The following is a 21,467-nucleotide window of genomic DNA, read 5'->3' as shown; positions in this document are numbered from 1 at the left end:
GTGCTGAATTAGCTAGGACAATACAGGACAAAATGTTAGCAATCTTCAGTTTGGCATGGTTTAGGTCAAAATTCAGTTTAATTCATGTATTAGCTAGGACAAAGTTCAGTTTAATTCCTGTATTAGCTGAATCATGGTCAAACGAGTGCTGAATTAGCTAGGACAATACAGGACAAAGTTCAACCCATTCAGTTTAGCCGATACAGGACAAACGATTGAACATGCCTAACAAGTATTAACTAATAATTAATCAGAAATACAATAGTAGTTACAAAGAAATAATTTGGGTAACCTGGGTTTGTATCATGTTTTTAACGTATGATTAGATGGTGGAATCATGTTATTTGTCACTAATTGTTTCTATTTTATGGTGCTGCCAATATGAATACACAACAGTTGCTTGCTAAAGGCTCAGCTCTTCTTCAACAACCTGTTAGGCAACGGCCTCCTTCAGAGAATCGTAAGGTACAACCAACTGCTGCACCAGTACAACCTGTTGCTGAAGCTGTTGGGAGTAGACTGGATGAAAGCTTTCCTCAAGAGGAAGGTAATATCATTTATTATAGTAGTTTTCAGGCAAAAAAACCTTACAAATTTTACAATATAGTTTATTTACAGGACGAAGCTGATCAAAATGATAAACTGGTATAATAGGGAGTGTACGTACAGAAGCTGAGTAGTGGCGGCGAGACGGTGCTGGAGGTGGAGGTGGCGGGAGCTGGAGGCCGCAGGCAACTACAGGCGGCGAGACGGAGTTGCCATTACAGAAGCTTTGTAATAACGATGGAAGAATGGTGGTTGCTCAATCGGGAGGGAAAGAGGCAAGAATGGTGGCTGCTGAAGGACTTTGAACGGACCATTAGGTTAAGGGTAAATGTGTAATAAGCACTGTGTAATTTAAGGGTAAATCAGTAATTTATCCTTCTTGGTATAAATTCCATCTACCTTACTTACCGAACACCTTTTCTACGATTAAAATTCCATCTACCAAATTCCAGCTACCTAAAATTCCATCTACCTTATTCCATCTACAATTTCATCTAATATTTTTCCATCTACCAACTTCCAGCTAGATGAAAAAAAATTCCATCTAGGTGTTGCCGAACGGAGCCTATGTCATTTCTCTTCCCTCCAAAAAAATGTGTTCATTTCTCTTGTTTTTGCGGGGCTATGCTTTTCAAAATACAAATATTCCACTTTCTTTGTTTTAACTTTATGCTGAAGTATATATCTTATTAACTTTGATAAATTCTGATAATTTTTTTAATAATTGTATCAATATTTAAATAAGCAAAATAAAAATACTTAGTTATTGTATCAATAATCGTTTTAATATATATTGTTTTTGGGTCAAGAATTGTGTTAATATTATTTGTACTAACAACGAGACACGACACATGTTACAGAATTATTTTCTCGTCCCTTGATAAAGATATCATTTTAAACGCAACAATATTCATATTTTATAGTTCTTATCTCAATTACTCTCAATGTATAACAAATAACATAGTTATGCGTAGTCTAGTTATTCGCCTCGATAATTTTTTATAATTTTTAGAATTATATTACTAAAAATATTAATAAAATAAAATACAAGATCTTTATTTAAAGAGTGAGGAGTAATATTCCCAGTTCCATACCCGTAATACGTTTTATGATGAAAAATACTGTCGAAAGCTAGTTGATTGGGGAAGCCAAGACGAAGCACCCATTTTCGAATCTTTAGGTTTCTTGTCGCTCTACCCTTTTCCGCTTTATCGGTAGAGGGTTTTTTCCCCTCCCTCTCAAATTCTCAATCATCTCTTTGTAGTCGCTATCTATTCAGGTTTGAGCTGCTTGCTAGTGTATTACAGAAAATTAATCGTTCCAATTGATCATGTTTTCAATACTGTGTTTTTTTTCCCAGCTAAGTTTTAATCTCATAGCAGCATGTTGTTGATAATCTGAAATTCTGAGACGAGTTTGTGTTAAATTTGCGGAATTTGGGGCTGCCGGTGGATCCTCATTCCGGAGGTCGAATTGGGGCGATTTGTGTCAGATTTTTGCTTAATTGCGCTTGCGATTGATTAACTTGGATATATACCAACTGATTTCTGCTCACAACTAGATTATCATGATCTTCGATTATAATCCTAGGGAAATTCTAGGGTTTTGAGCTTACTCTTTTTTGTCATAAAGGAGGAAACTTATGTTGTTGCTTAATTCATTGTTGACGACACTTATTTATTACTCACTTGCTTGAGTTGATCGACATCATTCTTATCTTAGCTGCGAGTTGTTTCATTTTCTGTAGTTTCCAGCAAATCAACACAATTCAGCTGTTTATGTAACAAATCTATATATGCGTTGCTTTTGGTGGCATTGGCTCCAAAGCCATCAATTTTAGCTGTAGAGTGTAGAACACAGTTCTTCTAACTGTCTATTAATTTCGTGCCTTTCTTGATTGCTCTGTGTACAGCACAAGAGAGGGTACATTTGCAGATCAAAGGCCCTCTCTTATTTATCATTCTGAAGTGGAAAAGTTGCTGTTGTGAAAGAATCCTTGTGTATATTGTCCTGTAGATTCAGTCAAGCTGAGTTGTCGTGTACATTTTTCATTTTAAGTAGAGCTGAGCTGTTGGTATCTATGGGATCTGCATGTTGCTGTCTACGTGGGGAGACTTTTGAGGACTTCATAAGCAGAAATGGCGTCCTCTATCGCAACTGTATATGTTTCAATTGTTTCCTTCAGAATTTCTTCCATATGGTATGAATCTTCTGCTTATAGTTGTGAATTTGATCAAATGTCTCATCTGTTATTTAAGAACTAAGACAATTTGATCAAAACTTGTGCTTCTGTATTAGTATACTTCATTGTTTGGGAGAGAAGCTCCTGCAATCACTTCATCTGTCCAAAGTGCAACAGCTCTAACTTCATCACCATCAACAGATAACTTCTTATCAGATACTTATCGTTCTCCTCCAAGACCATTACCTTATGATGCAGATCCTAGATACCTCAGGCTACAAAGACACTTAGTGTCAAGACGCGAAAAGGGATCTACTCATTTACACGAGGAATCAGAATCTTTAATTACTGGAGATAAGTGGAGTTCTTATGAGGATGGCTCAAAAGACCATCAGAAATCATCTGCTAAACTATCTATGACCAAATTTTCAAATGATGCTGCTTATGTTTATTCCTCATCTTCATCTTCTGAGGATGAAGATGTTTGCCCAACTTGTCTTGAAGGTAAGTTCATTCCAATCACTTGCATTGAACCATCTCCTATGTAACATATTAGTTTAACCCGCGCGTGCCATGCACCCGATTTATTCAATATTTTAAAATAATGTATAGATATGTTATAGTTTTTAAATATGCATAAACAAATAATGTTAGTTATATCACATTGAGTCATAATATAAGTAAATATATTTCTCATGGATAATAAATAGTAATTGTGTTTATATAATACTATCTTTGTAATTTTGATTCTGTCTATTCTTTATTTTAGTCATTTTCTATTTTTCTGTAAAGGATGTATTCATAATCAAATATAAAAGATAATGTTTGATTTCTAATAATGCTAAATTTTTACTTGTATAAAATGAAAGATTTTGTTTCCAGTTCAGTTTAAAAAATAATATTCTCGAAAATAATACATAAAAGATATTCTGCATTAAATTTTTTCCTTTTATTAAATCCTAGTCATATAATAGTAAAGCAAATGTGTATAATTTCTGCCACATGTCTGCCAAATTGGATATCATGTGGTTATAGTCCAAAATAACAATGCTCTTAATATTCGACACGTGTAAAAACCTGTTTAGAATAAATAAGAAGATGACATTTTTCCAAGGGTTTGTTTGTTGTTTTATTTATAAAGACATTATAAATAGTTTTTGTACTTTTTGATGAAAAATATTTATTGGCACATTAAACGAAAAGATAAAGTAGATGATAAATATTTATGTCCAAAAATGTCTTGATCAATATTTTACCAAACAAGGCCCAAATTAATGAGAGAATGACACATAGGCTATTTTTCATGTTGCTTTAGTATTATATAGATAGATTGTTATATTTTGTGTTTTTTTGTTTGTTTCAGAATACACAACAGAAAACCCAAAGATAATGACTAAATGCTCACATCATTTCCACCTTGGTTGCATATATGAGTGGATGGAAAGAAGTGAGAGTTGTCCAGTATGTGGCAAGGTAATTATATCTTCATGTTCTTCATTAGATATTCTTATATGCTCCTTGAGATTAATACTCTCAGATATTTGCAGGTGATGGATTTCAATGAAAGCCCTTGATTGATCGCTCTCTACAGATAGAAGGTCAGAACTGTAAAGTCATTGTGAATATCTTGGGAGGGTGAAGTGCTCATATCATCTTTACTGTGTATAAATTATGCAAAGAACTCAAAAGATGTTGAGCATAGTTTCATTATCCAGTTAAAATTCAGGAAGCGTGGTTTCACTCAGAATTTGGAATGTATAGCAGTTGAATCTTGTGAACAATAGCTGTGTTTCAGCCACTGAAATTTCATAGTAATCACTTCTGATTTTGGACTATGGTCAGCTCAATCTTCCCGGAAGAAAATTCAAAGTAGAGTAACGTGTAGAGCCAATTGCTGAAAATTATCTTTCTTGTTTCTGCCAGAACACTGAATTTCTGTCAATATTCAGCTATTACGATTGTTTATGGAACAGGCTTTTGTTGGTACTGTCTAATACAAGAAGGTGAATTAGAATAAATATTGATTAGAGGAAGTATATATTGAAAGTAGATATCTGCTAAAACTTTGCAGCTTAATTTCGCTATCCAGATTATGATATAGAGTATGAGATTGTGAGGATAGAGTATAAAAATGTGAATCATTTAAAAATAAATAAATAGTAGGTTTACAAATTCATACACTATATTTATCTTGATAGCGAGGTTTGACTACGAAGTTTTCATATTTTAGAATATATTTATAGCAGAATCTAATTTATATTTATTAATCCTAATTGTGGGAGCAATCCAAATTGTTCTACTACTAATTACTCCCTCTGTCCCATAATATAAAGGACATTTCCCTTTAACACGCATGTCGATACGTAAATCATCCATATCTCGAATTATATGTTTTTAAAAATTATGAAAATTTCATTTTGTTGAAGTACTTATTGAGACGAATCAAACGAGACCGCTCATGACTATATTTTCTCTAATATATTAGGAGAAACCGAGAAAATTTTCTCGGATTGTGAATAGTGTATAAAAAAGTTTTGTCCCTTATATTATGGGACGGAGGGAGTAGTAATTAGCCACTGACAAGAGAAAACACTAGTTAAGCTTGTTCACCGATTGATGTATCATAATTTTCTACATACAGAACTTGAATTGTTTCTTCAACAATTTATTCTCTACACAAGAAAGGGAAAAAACACTTTTGTCTGTACCTCAAGTTTGACACTTTGACCCTTAATTACAAGGACTACAATTGTAGTGAATAATAGGATGTACTCACTTACAACTTAAGGGCTTGTTCAATTGAATACTTGAATATTTAATTTTTTTTCTTTGGAGAAATTGAATGACTCGTATATTAAAATAAAGAGAGTTTCCAAAATAATCTTAACCAAACACACATTTCAACCGTGTAAGTTCTAATAGCTTACCGTTATGAGTGAATAAGGAATCGATGATTATCATTAATGTAGAGGCAGGATTATATACAAGAGAAGAGAATCTGCTAAGGAGATAAGAATACTAAACTACTGTCTATAATTACTCATTCTTCTAACAACTTATGGAACGAGTCTTTTGCTGATAATATTAAATAACTAAAACAATAATATAAATCTAAATATTGTTAATATGCTCCCTCAAGTTGAACGGCGGGAAGGCAAGTTTAACTTGACAAGTAATGATGAGAATCGGGGCTTGTGAAGCGGCTTCGTCAAAATATCTGCTAGTTGATCATGCATTGACACGAACACCACCCTGAATTTCCCGGACTGAACATGTTCCCTCACGAAATGATACGCCAATGCAATATGTTTCATTCGGGAGTGGAATACAGGATTTGCACTCAGGTTTGTAGCGCCAAGGTTGTCACAGTATATTGCGGGTTGTGATTTTGGACTGTGGCCGAGTTCACTGAGCAGAGAGAGTACCCATATCACCTCTGAAGATGTGTCCGCCAATGCTTTATATTCCGCTTCGGTGGATGATCGAGCAATTGACTTTTGTTTGCGTGAGCTCCAGCTGATCGGAGTATCCCCGAGGTAGACAATATAACCGGTTGTGGAGACGTAATCGTCCTTATCTCCTGCCCAATCTGCGTCGGAATAGGCGTGAAGATCCGATTGAGAAGCATTGGAGATAGTGATACCAGTGTCTAGAGTGCCGACCAGGTATCGGAGGAGCCGACGTAGAGCGACCCAGTGATCTGATGTTGGGCTTTGAATGAATTGAGCAAGCCTGTTGGTAGCAAACGCTATGTCTGGCCGAGTGTGACTGAGATACTGCAAGCTTCCCACTAGAGTTCTGTAAGCAGTAGGGTTTGGTAGTGGATCACCAGACGACTTGCGTAGCGGGATGCTGGCAGACAAAGGTGTTGAGACAGGTTTACAATCTAACATCCCTGCTTTGTGAAGTAAGTCCAGGACATACCTTCTCTGAGATAGAAAGACACCAGACGAAGACGGCACCACTTCCACACCAAGAAAGTAGTTGAGTGTGCCCAGATCTTTCAGGGAAAATCTGTCTGCTAGAGTGGTGATCAATTTGGAGAGAGCCTCATCTGAACTGCCAGTGATTATAATGTCGTCGACATAGACGAGTAAATACAGCGTGACCGCACCCTGCTTGTAGATGAAGAGAGATGCATCTGCCGTTGAGTTGATGAAGCCAATGGAGATCAAGAAAACCCGAAGCTCATTGTACCAAGCCCTAGGAGCCTGTTTAAGCCTGTAGATAGCCTTCCGAAGCTTGCAGACATGCTTTGGAAACTCCTTGCTCACTAATCCTGGTGGCTGCGCCATGAAAACAGATTCGTGAAGCGTGCCCTATAAGAAAGCATTGTTTACGTCCAATTGACGTAGAGACCAGCCAAGTCGGATAGCTAGAGTGAGCACTACCCGGATTGTGACAGGCTTGACGACGGGACTGAAAGTATCGCTGTAATCCCACCCAATTCTTTGATGAAAACCCTTGGCTACCAGACGTGCTTTGAATCGCTCAATAGACCCATCAGCTAGTCTTTTGATACGATAAATCCATTTGCTTCCAATCAAATTTTGACCTGATGACGGTGGAACAAGATCCCAGGTTGCATTGCGAGTTAGCGCCTCATACTCATGTTGCATAGCAAGACGCCAATCTGGGTCCTTGAGGGCTTGGGTAATCGTGTGAGGTTCAACAGGTGAGGATGAGGTTTTGATGGTGAGGCCATATTTTGGATTTGGCTTGCGTATATTATTCTGAGACCTGGTTACAATGGAGCGGCTGGGTAGCAGGATAGGATTATGGGGTGAGGTAGAATATGGCGGTGTATGATTAGGGCTAGTGGACACATCGGATTGGACCACTGGAGCTGTTGGATTACTGGGCTGAGTGGGTGGGGAAGAGTTGGATGTGGTTGGGCCCAAACTGGAATCTGACGGAGAGCTATTAATACCTTCAAAAGAGGCGTCAGAATGACTTGTAGCTGGCATAGGCTGTGTAGTGGGCCGGTCTGCAGAGAAGCCCAACACTGGAATGGTAAGCGGGCCAGTACGAGCTGCTTCTTTTTGGTGTGCTTGGGCTGCCGGCGAGAGTGCTTCCAGAAATGGGTAAGTTTCCTCCTGAAACTTTACATGTCTGGAGGTATAAACGCGTCCCGTCTTCGGATCGAGACACAGAAATGCGTGTTGATCTGCCGCATAACCTATAAATACACATGATGCAAACTTCGGCCCAAGTTTATGGTCAGTGTAAGGCTTAAGCCAAGGAAAACATAGACACCCAAAACTTTTTAATTTATGGTGGTCAGGATTTGTGTGTAAAAGTTTGGAATATGGGGACTCATTTTGAAGGACAGGGGTCGGTAGTCGGTTTATGAGGTAGGATGCGGTGGACATTGCAAAGGGCCAATATTTGAGTGGTAAGCCAGAGTGAGTCATGAGGGAGAGACCGGTTTCGGCTATATGATGGTTACGGCGCTCAACGATGCCGTTGTGCTCGGGAGTGTGTGGTGGTGTAGTATGGTGACTAATGCCATGATCGGATAGGTAAGGGCGCAGCCCAATATACTCACCTCCATTGTCAGAATATAAGATTTTGATTTTGTGGTGAAAGTAGTTTTCAACAAGCAATTTGAACTTGTGAAATATTGTTTTCACATCAGACTTGTGTTTCATTGGAAAAAGCCAAATGTATCTGGTGTAATGATCCACAAACATGCGAAAATAACGCAATCCATCATATGATAAAACTGGAGAAGTCCATACATCAGAAAATATTATTTCTAAAGGATAATTGGAATGCAAAGTAGATTCATTGAAGGGAAGTTTGTGACTTTTGCTTATTTGGCAAGAAGAACAAGCAGATTGCGAAAATTTATTAGAACCAAGTTGATGCTGTTGATGAAGAAACTTGAAAGTAGAGGTGGACGGGTGGCCAAGGCGATGGTGCCAAGCTGCGGAAGAATGGAATTGGGCGGTGTTGACGGATGGAGGCGAGTTGGGCCAGATGTAAAGCCCATTGACACAGGGTCCTTTAAACTTGGTTTGAGCAGTCTGTAAATCCTTCACTAAAAAAGAGTCAGGCAAAAATAAAATTCCAGAATTGGTTTCTTTGGTGTATTGGGATACTGATATTATATTATGATGCATAGCAGGAACACACAACACTTTATCCAATGGCTGACCATTAATTAAAAGAGTTCCAGAGTGCGAGATGTTTAAACCTGAGCCGTCTCCAACAAGCAGGGACTCGGGCCCAGAGTAGGGATGGTAGAGTGCCAGGTTCTCCAGATCCTTTGTAACATGATTAGTAGCGCCGCTGTCCAGGAGGAAGGAAGTTGACGCAGAACCGGTGACAACAGTGTTCACCTGAGGCGGGTTCTGAGGCGTTTTGGCTTGGGGAAAATGCTGTCGGAATAGCTTGTAGTAGGACAGTACATGACCCCGGATATCGCAGTACTGGCACTTGCCCAAGAACGGCTTGCGAGGGGCTATAGACCCAGATTGGGGAACTCCGGCAGGCGGCTTAGCAGGGTGAGGACGGCCATTGTTGTTGGGGAGGAAGTCACCACGGGGTTTGGCCTGAGCAGTCAGCGCCGTAATTGGTGATGGAGTAGCCGCTGGAGTAGTGGATATAGTGAATTCGTGCATCCTTAACTTCTCAAGGAGATTTTCGAATGAAATTGGAGTGTCCCTGGCGTTCACGCCCTCCACCACCGGTCGGAACGACGCATCCAGTCCTCTCAGCACATAATCTGTAATATCCTCATCCGAAATTGGATTGCCCAAAGAGTGAATAAGGAATCGATGATTATCATTAATGTAGAGGCAGGATTATATACAAGAGCAGAGAATCTGCTAAGGAGATAAGAATACTAAACTACTGCCTATAATTACTCATTCTTCTAACAATTTATGGAACGAGTCTTTTGCTGATAATATTAAATAACTAAAACAATAATATAAATCTAAATATTGTTAATAACCGTATCTATTGGGTTCATGGTGTAGTTGGATATACTATTATAGAGTACATCTTACGTTCCCTTGTTAATCAGGACACTACAAGACATAGAAGATTGGGCAAATGTGGAAACATGAACGTTCGAACTTGGCCATTTGGAATGCAATTTTATGTTGCTCCATCACCATAATTAATTAAATTCCTTGTCTAATATAATCAAATTGCCACTCATTGCTAGTCACAAACTGGACTAGTTTTCTATCTCTCTCCCTCTTCATAACGTATTCATGGCAGCTACTACCACCACTCTTTTTCTGTTGCTTGTTTCCGTATCTGTCAAGTTTCAACTCATATCATCTGAAACTGATCCTGGAGATGGTACAAATTATAGCTCAAATCTTGATCTTTTGCACTTCTTTGTTATTATGTTTTGAGCCTGCTAATGTAATGAGCAGTTGCTGTACTTCAATCACTGATGAGTCAGTGGGAAAACACACTGCCGAGCTGGAAGAAATCTCCGAACGAACGATCCATTGGGTTCTCATGGGAAGGAATCACCTGTAATGATTCTAGAATTACAGCTCTGTGAGAATATCTATAAACTCTTCTGATACTTTCCATCTCTTTACTATTTCTATATTTTTTATTTTTGTTTGTTTATTGTTCAGAAAGCTTACATCCATGGGGCTCAAAGGAAGCCTAGGAGGTGATATTGGTGGCAGCATCCACAATGGTGATTTTTAGGAGATCTTAAACATATAATATAAAAAAAAAAAAAAAATTAGGGGATGTGTCATAAAAAATAAGTCATCATTGCAAAAAAATTTATGTAGAGTTCTTCTTCAAGAACTAAATGTATGGATTTTTGTGAATATCTCTTACAATTCTTCTTACACATATTTTTATCTTTATTTATTTTAAATTTTAAGATGTTTCAAAGATCACCGTGAGACTTTGTGAGTCTAAAAAGCTGAGTTTCTTTGTTTATGTTCTTGTATACTGAAATTCATTTCATTTTTTATTTTTTCTATAGGGACCTTGTGAGTCTAAAAGCTGCGTTTCTGAAAGCTGTACACAGATAAATCACTTGTAAGCTTAAATTTGTTATAAACTAACTTAACTAGATGATGAAAACACGTCTTGTTTTGATTTCATATTCATCTAAACAAAAATAAGCTTTCTGGGTCAATTCCACCACAGTTATTCAGGCAAGAGATGGTCAATCTCCTCCACGTGTAAGTATCAAGACATAAAATATAATTCCTTATGATTTGGATTTATAATTAATAAATGGGTTTGTTTGTAAATTAGACTTTTGAATGGGAATCAGTTGCATGGAAACATACCATCTACACTTGGACATTGTCAGTATCTTGCGGTTCTGTGAGTATTAGTACTACTAATTCTTTCTTCTTCTGATCCCTTTTGGTTTATCTTGTTTGTTTTCTGTCAAAGATGGCTTGACAAGAACAGTTTGAGTGGGGAAGTGCCATCCAATCTCAGCACTCTAATCTATCTAAATGAGCTGTGGGTTTCGAATCTCATCAGATTATAGTATTGTTTCCTTTTTACTGTCATATACAGGCTTCTGTTGATCAATATGCAGAAATCTAGGAGACAACCAGTAGACAGGTCCATTACCCAATTTAGAAGGAATGAATTCACTTCAATCTTTGTAAGTCATACAAGATTTTTAAAACTAAAGAGATATACTCCATACTTAAGGCTGATAATGTAAAGCTTCCTTCTACAGAGACTTGAGCAACAACACATTTGATGAATCAAATTATCTTTTAGTTCGAGATATAACAACTAATAATTTTTTTATTATAGGTTAAACTACCAAGAAAAACATTTTTGATTAGAGATTAAACTACCAAGGAAGAACATTTATTAATTATAATTGCTTGCTCAAAATATCGAGAATAGATAACAAAATAGATTCTATTAATTATTAAATAAGATAAATTTTACTTCTATCACCTTGACTCTGATATCATGTCAAATTTCATAGGACCACGTCCATATACGAATTAGGGAGTCCTACACGTACAAGTATATAACGCCAGTTCGGCATAACACACATTCCAATAGGGTTCTATCTTGTATCTATTCACAATAAGAAAAGTAATCCATATGCTTATATATAAAATGTCCAAGCTTCCTCATGTGGGATAGTATTCTCAAATACTCGAAAGTTTCAACTATTCCATGTGGTACCGTTACAGGTATACAATGCTGACAAATGGGGAGCTAGTGGCGATAAAGAGGGCATACGAGGGGTCAATACAAGGCAAGGCAAGACAGAGTTCAAAACCGAGATCGAGCTTTTGTCGCAGGTCACCATAAGAATGTTGTGGGGCTGATCGGGTTTTGCTATGAGCGAGCTGAGCGAATCCTGGTCTATGAGTTTATGCCCAACGACCCACTCAAGGACGACAGCCTCTTTGGCAAGTCAGGGATACATCTTGGCTGGAGGAAACCACCAGATTGCACTCGACTCGGCTTGTGGATTGGCTTACCTTCATGAGCTGGCTAATCCTCCCATCATCCATAAGGATGTGAAGTCTACTAATATTCTCTTGGATAGCCGTTTGAATGCTAAGATTGTTGATTCTACCCAGCTTAAGGGCACTATGGTAAATCCTCACACTTCATCTAATGTATACTTTCTTTTTTCTAGAAAGGAATATGACATTATGGAAGTTACTGGTTACTGATCAATCGTACATATATAGGGGTCTTGTGAGTTATGACCTAGATAGGGCTATGACCGTGCTCGGGAAGAAGTGGTAGAGTTTAATGCACGGTAGGGTTTGAAACAGACGTTTCTTATTTTTTACAATGAATGATGATGAGCACAGTGTTGAAAAAATAGCATATAAAACGCTACTAGTGTAAAAATCTGCGTTAAGTATTAAATCCTTCTTTCTTTAAAAACTTCTTTTTTGCCTTGCCAAATATAGATCATTTATAATGCATTTATGTTTTCGATGAATCGTGACGAGTTTTGAAACTTGTTTGTTTATAGATAGTAGGGATGATCTTGTTTTGTTTACTTTATTAGTCGAATGTTAAGATACAATTTAGTTATTTTTTTTTTAGGATACATCTCAGTGTAAGATATTAATAACACTAATTTAGTAAGTTTTTAGTGTACACTTGGACATATACTTGGATATATAGCTCCCTAAATCGTGATGGTAGAACCTATATAGGGTTGTAAGCTCTCTCGTTTGAGAACAGTTTCTAGGTACAACACATGTATAACAAAGGATCGTATTGAGAATACGAAAATATCATCCTCAGGCTCTTATTTTCTTCAACCTTTACGTCTCTCTATGGATAACTTTGTACTCCATAAATGGAGAAAAGATTTTGAACATAAGTAGGGACCTGCAAAACAAAAACGAAGTTGCCTCATGTTTGGTCTATCACATAGGTCTTGTACACAAGATTTGTTGCATATAAAAAAACGTTAATTTTTTTTTACCAAAGTTTTGAAAGGGTAGCTTGTATCAAGCTCACGACACTATTAGTTTTAAAAAAGAAACGCTTCGCCAATCTTCATAGGTAACTGACAAAGTAAATGACCTGAAATACTATTAGATTATGAATAACTGAGTATACTATCTTCATAGAAAACTCTTTCAACTTTTTTTCTTTTCTTCTTCCCTGTATTAGAGTATTTTAGGATTTTTTTCCCTTCAGATTCTTATGTCATTTAAGGTCTTAAAAGTGGCGTGAACGAACTATTTGGTTCCAAGAATTGATAAATTAATTAATTTTTAAATAGTTATGAGGGTTGATATGTTGACCACTTTTTAAGTAAGGTTTTTATGGTGTAAGGTAGCACATATCATTTTGTCGCTTGTTGTTTCCCTGCATCAACCTGTTTTCAATAACCAGGAATTCGCAGTTACTCAACTATCTGTAACTGTAGAGAGAACTGCAATCATTATGTAGTTTATAATGTAAGTTGTGTTTGTCTAATAAATAGTTTAATTTACAACCTGAAACCATGTATCTTAATTGATTCTTATTTGCTGGACCAATTGATTAAAGTACTCCCTCCATCCTTATGTTATTTTTTCTTTTGATCGAATACACGAGTTTTAAGGGAAAAGTGAAGAGTAATAATTGTAGAGGAAAGAGATAGAGAGAAAGAGTAATAATTTGGTATTGAATGAATGTTACTATATTGTTATTTTATTCTCTCCGTCCCTTTTTTTTTATCTTTCCACTTTCCTTTTCTGGTGTCCAATTTTTATATTATTATTAGACTCCCTCCGTCCCTTTTTGATCTTTCCGCTTTCCTACCTTTGTATTATTATTTTACTCCGTCCGTCCCTTTTTGTATCTTTCCACTTTACTTTACCGGTGTCCCATTTTTATCTTCCCACTTTTCATTTATAGAAACTACTTTGCAACCATTTTTTTGCAACTTTCAATACACTTTCACTCTATCCAGTACAAATTCTCCTCTCCTAATACTCCCTCTGTCCAATAATGTAGTTCTCATCTGCTTCTACACACTTGACGATACACGGTTTGTATCGCTAATATCTATCATTGTTTGTTAGTGTAAATTATAGAGAAATTATATTATTAAAGTACTCATCGAGACGAATCAAACAAGACCCCGCATGACTTTGTTTTTCCTTACACATTAGCAAGAATAGAGAAAATGAACTTCGGACGTCAATAGCGTCAAAATAATAATGAGAACTATATTATGGGACGGATGAAATGAAAGATAAAAAAGAAGCTCGAAAACCTTATAAACAGTAGTTTTTATATTATTATTTTATTCCCTCCATCCCTTTTTTATCTTCCCGCTTTCCTTTTCCGGTGTCACATTTTTATATTAATATTTTACTCCCTCCGTCCCTTTTTTTATCTTTGCGATTTCCTTTTCCGGTGTACCATTTTTTATCTTCTCACTTTCCGTAACAGTAGTTTTTATATTATTATTTTATTCCCCATTTTTCATTTAGATAAAAAGGGACGGAGGGAGTAAAATAATAATATAAAAATGAGACACCGGGAAAGGAAAGCGGGAAGATAAAAAAAAACGAAAAAAATAAAATAATAATATATTTTTACTGTAGATAAGCGGTCTCACGTTTTTATAGTAGTAGGGATATAAGGTCAATGTTTTGCGTAACAATAGTGATGACTCGAGTCCCAAAATCATGTTTATGTGATATTATATTTACTGTTTTTCTATGTTGCTATGGTATTGACACTACAAAAAAAAATCTTTTATACCCACACACAAAAAATCCACATTTAAGAGTATCAAACAATATTTCCACACTTATTTTGCTAGAATTCATAATAACATTTTAAATTGTTGATTGAGTGTAGAAAAATCAATATTGACATCTTAAAATGTGGGTAGAAAATTACCGACACTTAATACCTACACTAGTTTATTGCCCGTGCCATGCACGGGATAATTTTATTAAATTTATGTGATTTTTTATGCATATCTAATTTTATTTATAATTTTAGATTATATTATTATTTATACAAGATTTTGGTAAGAATATTAGTAATAATTACTCTTTTCTATTTTATTATATTATAGATTAATTAGCTTTTCTATACATTATCATTTTTAAAGGTTATATATATAATGACTCACCTAAATCCAAGCCACCATTGAAATTTTCCACGAATTTGAGTCTATGGAGAATGCACAAATTCGACATAGATCATATTGACATGTGTAATCGAAATGTTACAGACCAGGTTTTGACTATTTAGATTCTGAAAGATCCTTAATCTTAATAATAAAGTTCATCCTTTATAACTTTACTATGTAGTTAAACTGCTTGTTGTTTTGATATAGAATTACATCAAAAAAATATTACTATAAAATTGTGGCTAGAATTAGAAGAGAGCTTAAAAGGGGCTAGCTTTAATATATAGGTGATTGCATGTTAAAAGTATATATACATAGTAGTTAATTTGGAAAATTAATATATCGAAGTGAAGAAAATGATGGTTTAATCTAATAATTAGAGTTAATTTTAAAAAATAAATAAATTTAATACTCATGAATTACATTAAAATGTAATTGGTTTAGCAATTTATTCCTAAAAGTATGGAATTTTTTTAAAAGATAGTAATTAGAAGAGAGAGAATAGTAGAACCAATAGAAAAAATAAACTTAAGAAATTATTGGCTAGAATTAAGGAGAGAACTCTAAATGAGAGAGCTTTAAATATAGGTGATTTGGTAAAAAAAAAAATTGTAAAAAATACATCAAAATAATTGACTCAATTTACTATAAAATAATAAATAAATACATACCATATTTTTTTTAGTTAAATCTATAATTAATATAGTATATGTTTAGAAAAGAGATTGATTAATATTCTAATTATTAATTAAGTTTAGCAGAATAATGTCAATTTAATAATTAATTATATTACTTTTAAATACCTTATCAATTGTTCCAAAAAGTATGGTAGTTAATTAAAAAATAAACAATTTGAAGAAAAAGAAAAATGAAATCAATAGAAAGAGGAGAGATAATAGTAGATCCAATGAGATATTATTAAAAAGAAGATTTGGTTTTTATAAATATATTTTAAAGTTTATGTTGAAAATCTTCCCTTGCAAGATTCTGTTTTCAAATGGTATAATTAAATTGAAAAATATTTTAAAAAATAAGTAGAACAGAGAGAATAGTAGGACGAATAAGAATTTGACACGTAGGATGTGGTAGGGCCAGATTGATTATGGGAGCTTCAAAAAGGGGAGCTTTAATATATAGAATAAGGATCCGGTGAAAACAATCCTTATGGTGTGAAGTGCGAACTTTCTCGGGTACACATATAACACACTAATGTTCACATATAACACGCTAATGTTCACATCTAAAGGGATAAAAAAATCACTCAGAAAACGTAAAAAAAAAACAGTTCATCATTAATTACAAAAATGCCACCGCGTAGATTCATTAAAAAACTCATCTTTTAATCTCAGCCCTCCATTTTCTAATCTAATGGCTCAACATGCTTCGCACTTCACATCATAAGAGTTATTTTCACCGGAACTCACCTCTTAATATATAGGTGATTTAACAATATTAATAAGTATTTCTACTGAGTTAGTTAATTGCACTGCTTAATTTAAATTTTTTTACAGATTAAAATAATCATCCCATTACTTCATTCATAGAGCCGTGGAAGTTACTTCAATTTAATTCAATTTGTGTTTTTTAGGAATCAACAATGTTTAAGGACCTAACAAGTACAACTTCTTCCCTAATCTCTTCCAAACATCCTTAATACTCATTACTTCGTTCCACTGGCATCGACACTTAGAGAAGTTGCCATGATTGAAGAGAGCTGTGAAAACTTGGATTGTAGTCTTCCACTTTTGTTGCTTGGTCATGTATTCTACTCTGTAAGCTCTTCTCATTTAATGGGAGTTTATAAGATCTACTCTTCTTGTTTGTCGAACAACAACGGTAGTTAATACTTATCTACCATTCTTTTGTTTTTAGCTTTCGTCCTTACTAATTGAGGAATGGAAGTAAACTTATGTTTGATGTCTTCTTGTTTGCACGTCTTTGTTTACAGGTCTTTAAGTTTCCCCTATACATATTCACTGTATTTGGGTGTTCTTTATATACAACCCTAGAAGGTGGTGGCAACCCTTTCCAAGAAGGTTATCGCGGCCGAGGTTTTAAGCACAACTCAAGTACAAGTTAGGGATTTGATTAATTAGGCATGGCTCAAATTAGAAATTAGAAGATTACACTTTGTAATTTATTTTTGTTTGTATTGATAAAAAAATTCTAATGTATTTTTTTGAATTCTGATATAAATTTTGTTATCTTTTTGGTATATTGCTATTTATTATTAATAAAATTATGATATCTGTTTTTTAGCATTTGCAATATGGATTAAGATTGACATAAATATATTTAAGTTAAGTAAAACCTATATCAAAGTAAAGGAAGTTTTTAATAAAATATATATTATTATATATAATTATGTTTAAAAACAATTTATAATTTCAAAAGTGTTGTAAATTGTAACACTAAAACTTGTAGTCGATTTTATAAACTCAAGTGGGGGTTCGATTTACAGTAATATAATAGGTGTTGGTCATTTTCCAACAATGCTTATACCCACACTTTGTTTTCACAATATTTGTTGTTACATTTTACCCATAGTCATCAGAATGTGTTACAATCTTCTTCACTTTTGAGTGTGAGTATAAGAGATTATTTTTGTAGTGTATATCCTTTTTATAGGGTTACCTTGATCTAGAATACTACGTTTCTCGACAACTAACCGAGAAGAGCGACGTTTACAACTTTGGAGTGGTAATGCTAGAACTGCTAATAACAAAACAGCCGATTGAAAAGGGTAGGTCCGTGGTAAGAGAGGTCAAAATCGAGCTCGATAAAGCAAACCAAGATTTCCTTGTCCTAAGAGAACTACTCGATCCGGCCATCGGGTCTTTTATTACGAGTCTTCCGGAGTCCGGTATGTACCTAGAGCTCATCCTTCGATGCAAGGAAGAGTCATCCTCAAACAGAGACGATAATGGAGAACGAAGGGACCGCCACTAACTCGACAATGTCTACGTTATCGATCAATACGGGCTTAGGCAATGTCAAAAAGAAAAAATGATTAGTGATAGCTCATATTAGAATGAAAATATTAGCTCTGCATCGAAGTTGCTGTGGTGTAGTGGTTATCACGTTAGTCTTACACACTAAAGGTCTCCAGTTCGATCCTGGGCAGCAACACATTTCTTTTATACTTTTTCTTACTGTCGTTTTGAAACTATAACTGTAAGTATACTAGCATAGTGACCTTATATGGTGATATTATGAAAATTTACTCGACAAATGTCCTTACATGGTCTTTGTATAGGATAGGAGTATTCATTTGCCAAACAAGTTCTCGAAATTGGATTGAATACTATAAAATTTTAAAAATAACTTCAAGTAGAATTCAAATCATCAACCTGAATTTTAAGACTTAAAGAATATTTTTACTTCTCTTTAAATCTTCTAATTAACTTTATTCTTTAGTTATTTTTATAATAAATTTGTTATTTAACCTATCAAGATTAAAGACTATCAAAATCATTTATCCTAGAGCTCAATACAAACGTTTTTTTTTTTTTTGAAAGGGATCGAAAAGAACTTACGAAGTACAAATGCTATGGTGATAGACATTTAGGTCATGTTAAACATGGTATTAGTGGTATAAGTAGAATTTGATATAGCAGTAGATAATGATTCAAATTAGTATTTTTAAAAAGCTAATATGAATAGCATAGAAAAACAAATTTAACATACATAATATAAAAACTACTTTAAACATTATTTTTCAAGAGGGAGGTTCTGGTGCGTACAAGTCATTTTGTGCGTACGTGCGTACAAACCTACATATCTTATTTTTTAAACCACATATCTGTTATGAACCTTTATTTCTGGAGTTTTAGGTGGTTCAAAAAATAAGACACGAAAGTTCATTAATTTCAGGTTCATAACAGATATATGACTCAAAACATAAGATGGATGTTCATTAAATTACACAAAAAAGTTCATATACGCACGTACGCACGAAATGACTTGTACACATATGATCGTGTTCCCACTTTTCAAACACTATTATTTTTTAAAAAACGTTAAACTCTACTCCAACTACTCTTGTACCCTACTAAACGGACCCATCTGTTGGGGCGGGCCCCGCAGTCTGATTTAATTACTATAATTTAATGGCCGAAAATCATAGAAATGGAGAAAATCCCATTAAATGACGGCCCATATAACTTTCCCTATAAATACAAAGGGATAGGGTACGGAAAAGGGATCACTTTCTGACTTCCGTACCAAAGCTCTGCCGAAATTCAGAGCTAAAGTACCCCATTGTCTTATCCTACGCATAAATTAATACACCATTTTCACCCCTCTTTGAGCTACTACTGGCTTGAACGTCGGAGAGCCAAATCCAGAGGAAGCCCCCCTTTCCCCTCTGGATTTGGTCGTGCAGGTACATCGACGAGGACCGAGAGGAATCATTCGACGAGCATCGTCCCGCATCCGAGAGCTTAAGTCGCCTTTACCCTAAGCCAAGGAAAACTAGAGTGAACCAGAGCCACTCGTCAAAGTGTGTTGACTTGACGAAGAACTTGGACTTCAACACCTTCAACATTAAAATTGGTGATTCCGTACATACTTGGTTTGGACCCAATTAGGTACCGTCGGCTCCATCAGCAAAAAAATAAATGGGAGATTTCCTACACACTTGGTTTGGGTCCAATAATATCTTTAGTCTTAGCCTCGCTAGATAATACGTGTGAAGCTGGTACCGACACCGACAACTAATGCAAGTACCCGCCAAAAAAGATTTTTCATTTTCAGTTTATATCAAATAGTAATATTTTGTTATTTTATTGTCTGTTTGCCTGACCTTTTCTTTGTGTATTTTATTTTGCTAATGGATTTACATAACATGTTTAAGGGAAAAAAATTCAGCTCATCAACGATTTTTATGCAACTACCCGAAAATGACCTAATCGGATTCTTTTACCTTGAAATCCGGTGAGTGTGTTATCCGGTTTCTTTCAACCCACTTAAAATGATGTGTCACGAATAACCGAAAATTTCATGATTCGAAATAAATTCCAACTTTGTAATCTACTATTTAAAACATGATTAACCTATGAAGTACAATGCACATACTAGAACTCATTTTTTAATTTATAACAAGGATTCATAATAATTGAACGGTTTATTGTATATACATGAACATCAGTGTATCTAGAAATAATAGGTACAAGGGCTAAATTTTGAGTCATAAGAGGTTTTTTCCCCGGTAAAGTCGGTAAATTTTTTGTTTGGAGATTTTTTAAACAAAATATTATAATGTTGTTTCAAACTAATAGAAAATTATATTAATATCTATAAAAATTCAAAAATGATTGTGGGATTTTCATTTTTAGTTTCTTATACTTCTACAATTATCTATACAAAAAAACTTAAAATTTTGATTGGGCTCTAGAGCCCCCTAGGACTGGGCATGGGCCAGAGACCGGACCGGACCGAACCGGACCGAACCCGAAAACCTGAAACCCGAATCTCATAAAAAAATCCGGACCGAAGACCGGAACGAAAATTTTCGGGTTGGGTTTGGTCCGGGCCGGGCAAAACCCGAACGACCCAATTTTAAAAAAGACAATTGTTTAATGCTTTATAATTTAAAGTTTAATGCATTATTTAAGGTTTAAATAATGCATTTAATCAATTAATTTCCTATAAAAACTCGAACGACCTACAATTAGGCAAGCTAAACAAGTAATAAAATGTCAAAAGCATATAAATAATAATATTTATAGTTCAACATGATTCAAATTACGTAAAATATGTTCAAAACAACTTAAGTTAATAAATACTAAATAGTTCACATGTAACAAATTTTCAACATGATTCAAAACATGTAAAGATGGTAAGATATGCAACAATTATAATTACTATTTTTTTAAATCGGTCTACCCGAACCCGACCCGACCCAACCCAACCCAACCCAACCCGAAGTTAAAAAAAACCAACCCAAAGACCGACCCGAAATTACTTCGGTCCGGTCTTTTCGGTCTGGTCCGGTCCGGATTTCGGGTTAACCCAACCCATACCCAGCCCTAGAGCCCCAGTGGTCTCCATTCAACTACTCCCTTGTCCATAAACACGTAATAAAAATATACATAGTTTAATTCGCATATCAAAACTTTGTTACCGAAAAGTTGTATGTTAGTATATTGC

The 21,467-nt window shown here is 35.1% G+C and overlaps 1 protein-coding gene and 1 non-coding gene across 2 annotated transcripts; both read left to right on the top strand.

Moving 5' to 3' along the window:
• Positions 1 to 9,954: 9,954 nt before the first annotated feature.
• LOC141251463 (uncharacterized) lies at positions 9,955 to 18,266 on the top strand. Its single transcript, XM_073670324.1, is given in 15 exon segments — positions 9,955 to 10,045; positions 10,123 to 10,252; positions 10,336 to 10,400; positions 10,597 to 10,661; positions 10,826 to 10,902; positions 10,979 to 11,050; positions 11,123 to 11,194; positions 11,274 to 11,342; positions 11,421 to 11,463; positions 11,682 to 11,722; positions 11,896 to 11,956; positions 11,959 to 12,004; positions 12,007 to 12,151; positions 12,153 to 12,306; positions 17,946 to 18,266. Coding segments are annotated over 15 exon segments (1,452 nt in total).
• Positions 18,267 to 18,373: 107 nt separating this feature from the next.
• On the top strand, positions 18,374 to 18,446 carry TRNAV-UAC (transfer RNA valine (anticodon UAC)). Its single transcript has one exon. It is a non-coding gene; the product is annotated as a tRNA-Val (tRNA).
• Positions 18,447 to 21,467: the final 3,021 nt, after the last annotated feature.

The sequence above is a fragment of the Phyllobates terribilis genome, unplaced genomic scaffold, assembly GCF_046119375.1.
Source record: "Phyllobates terribilis strain yellow unplaced genomic scaffold, ASM4611937v1 Scaffold_7078__1_contigs__length_40128, whole genome shotgun sequence".
Classification (NCBI taxonomy): domain Eukaryota; kingdom Metazoa; phylum Chordata; class Amphibia; order Anura; family Dendrobatidae; genus Phyllobates; species Phyllobates terribilis.
This window is presented reverse-complemented; position numbering and strand designations above follow the sequence as displayed.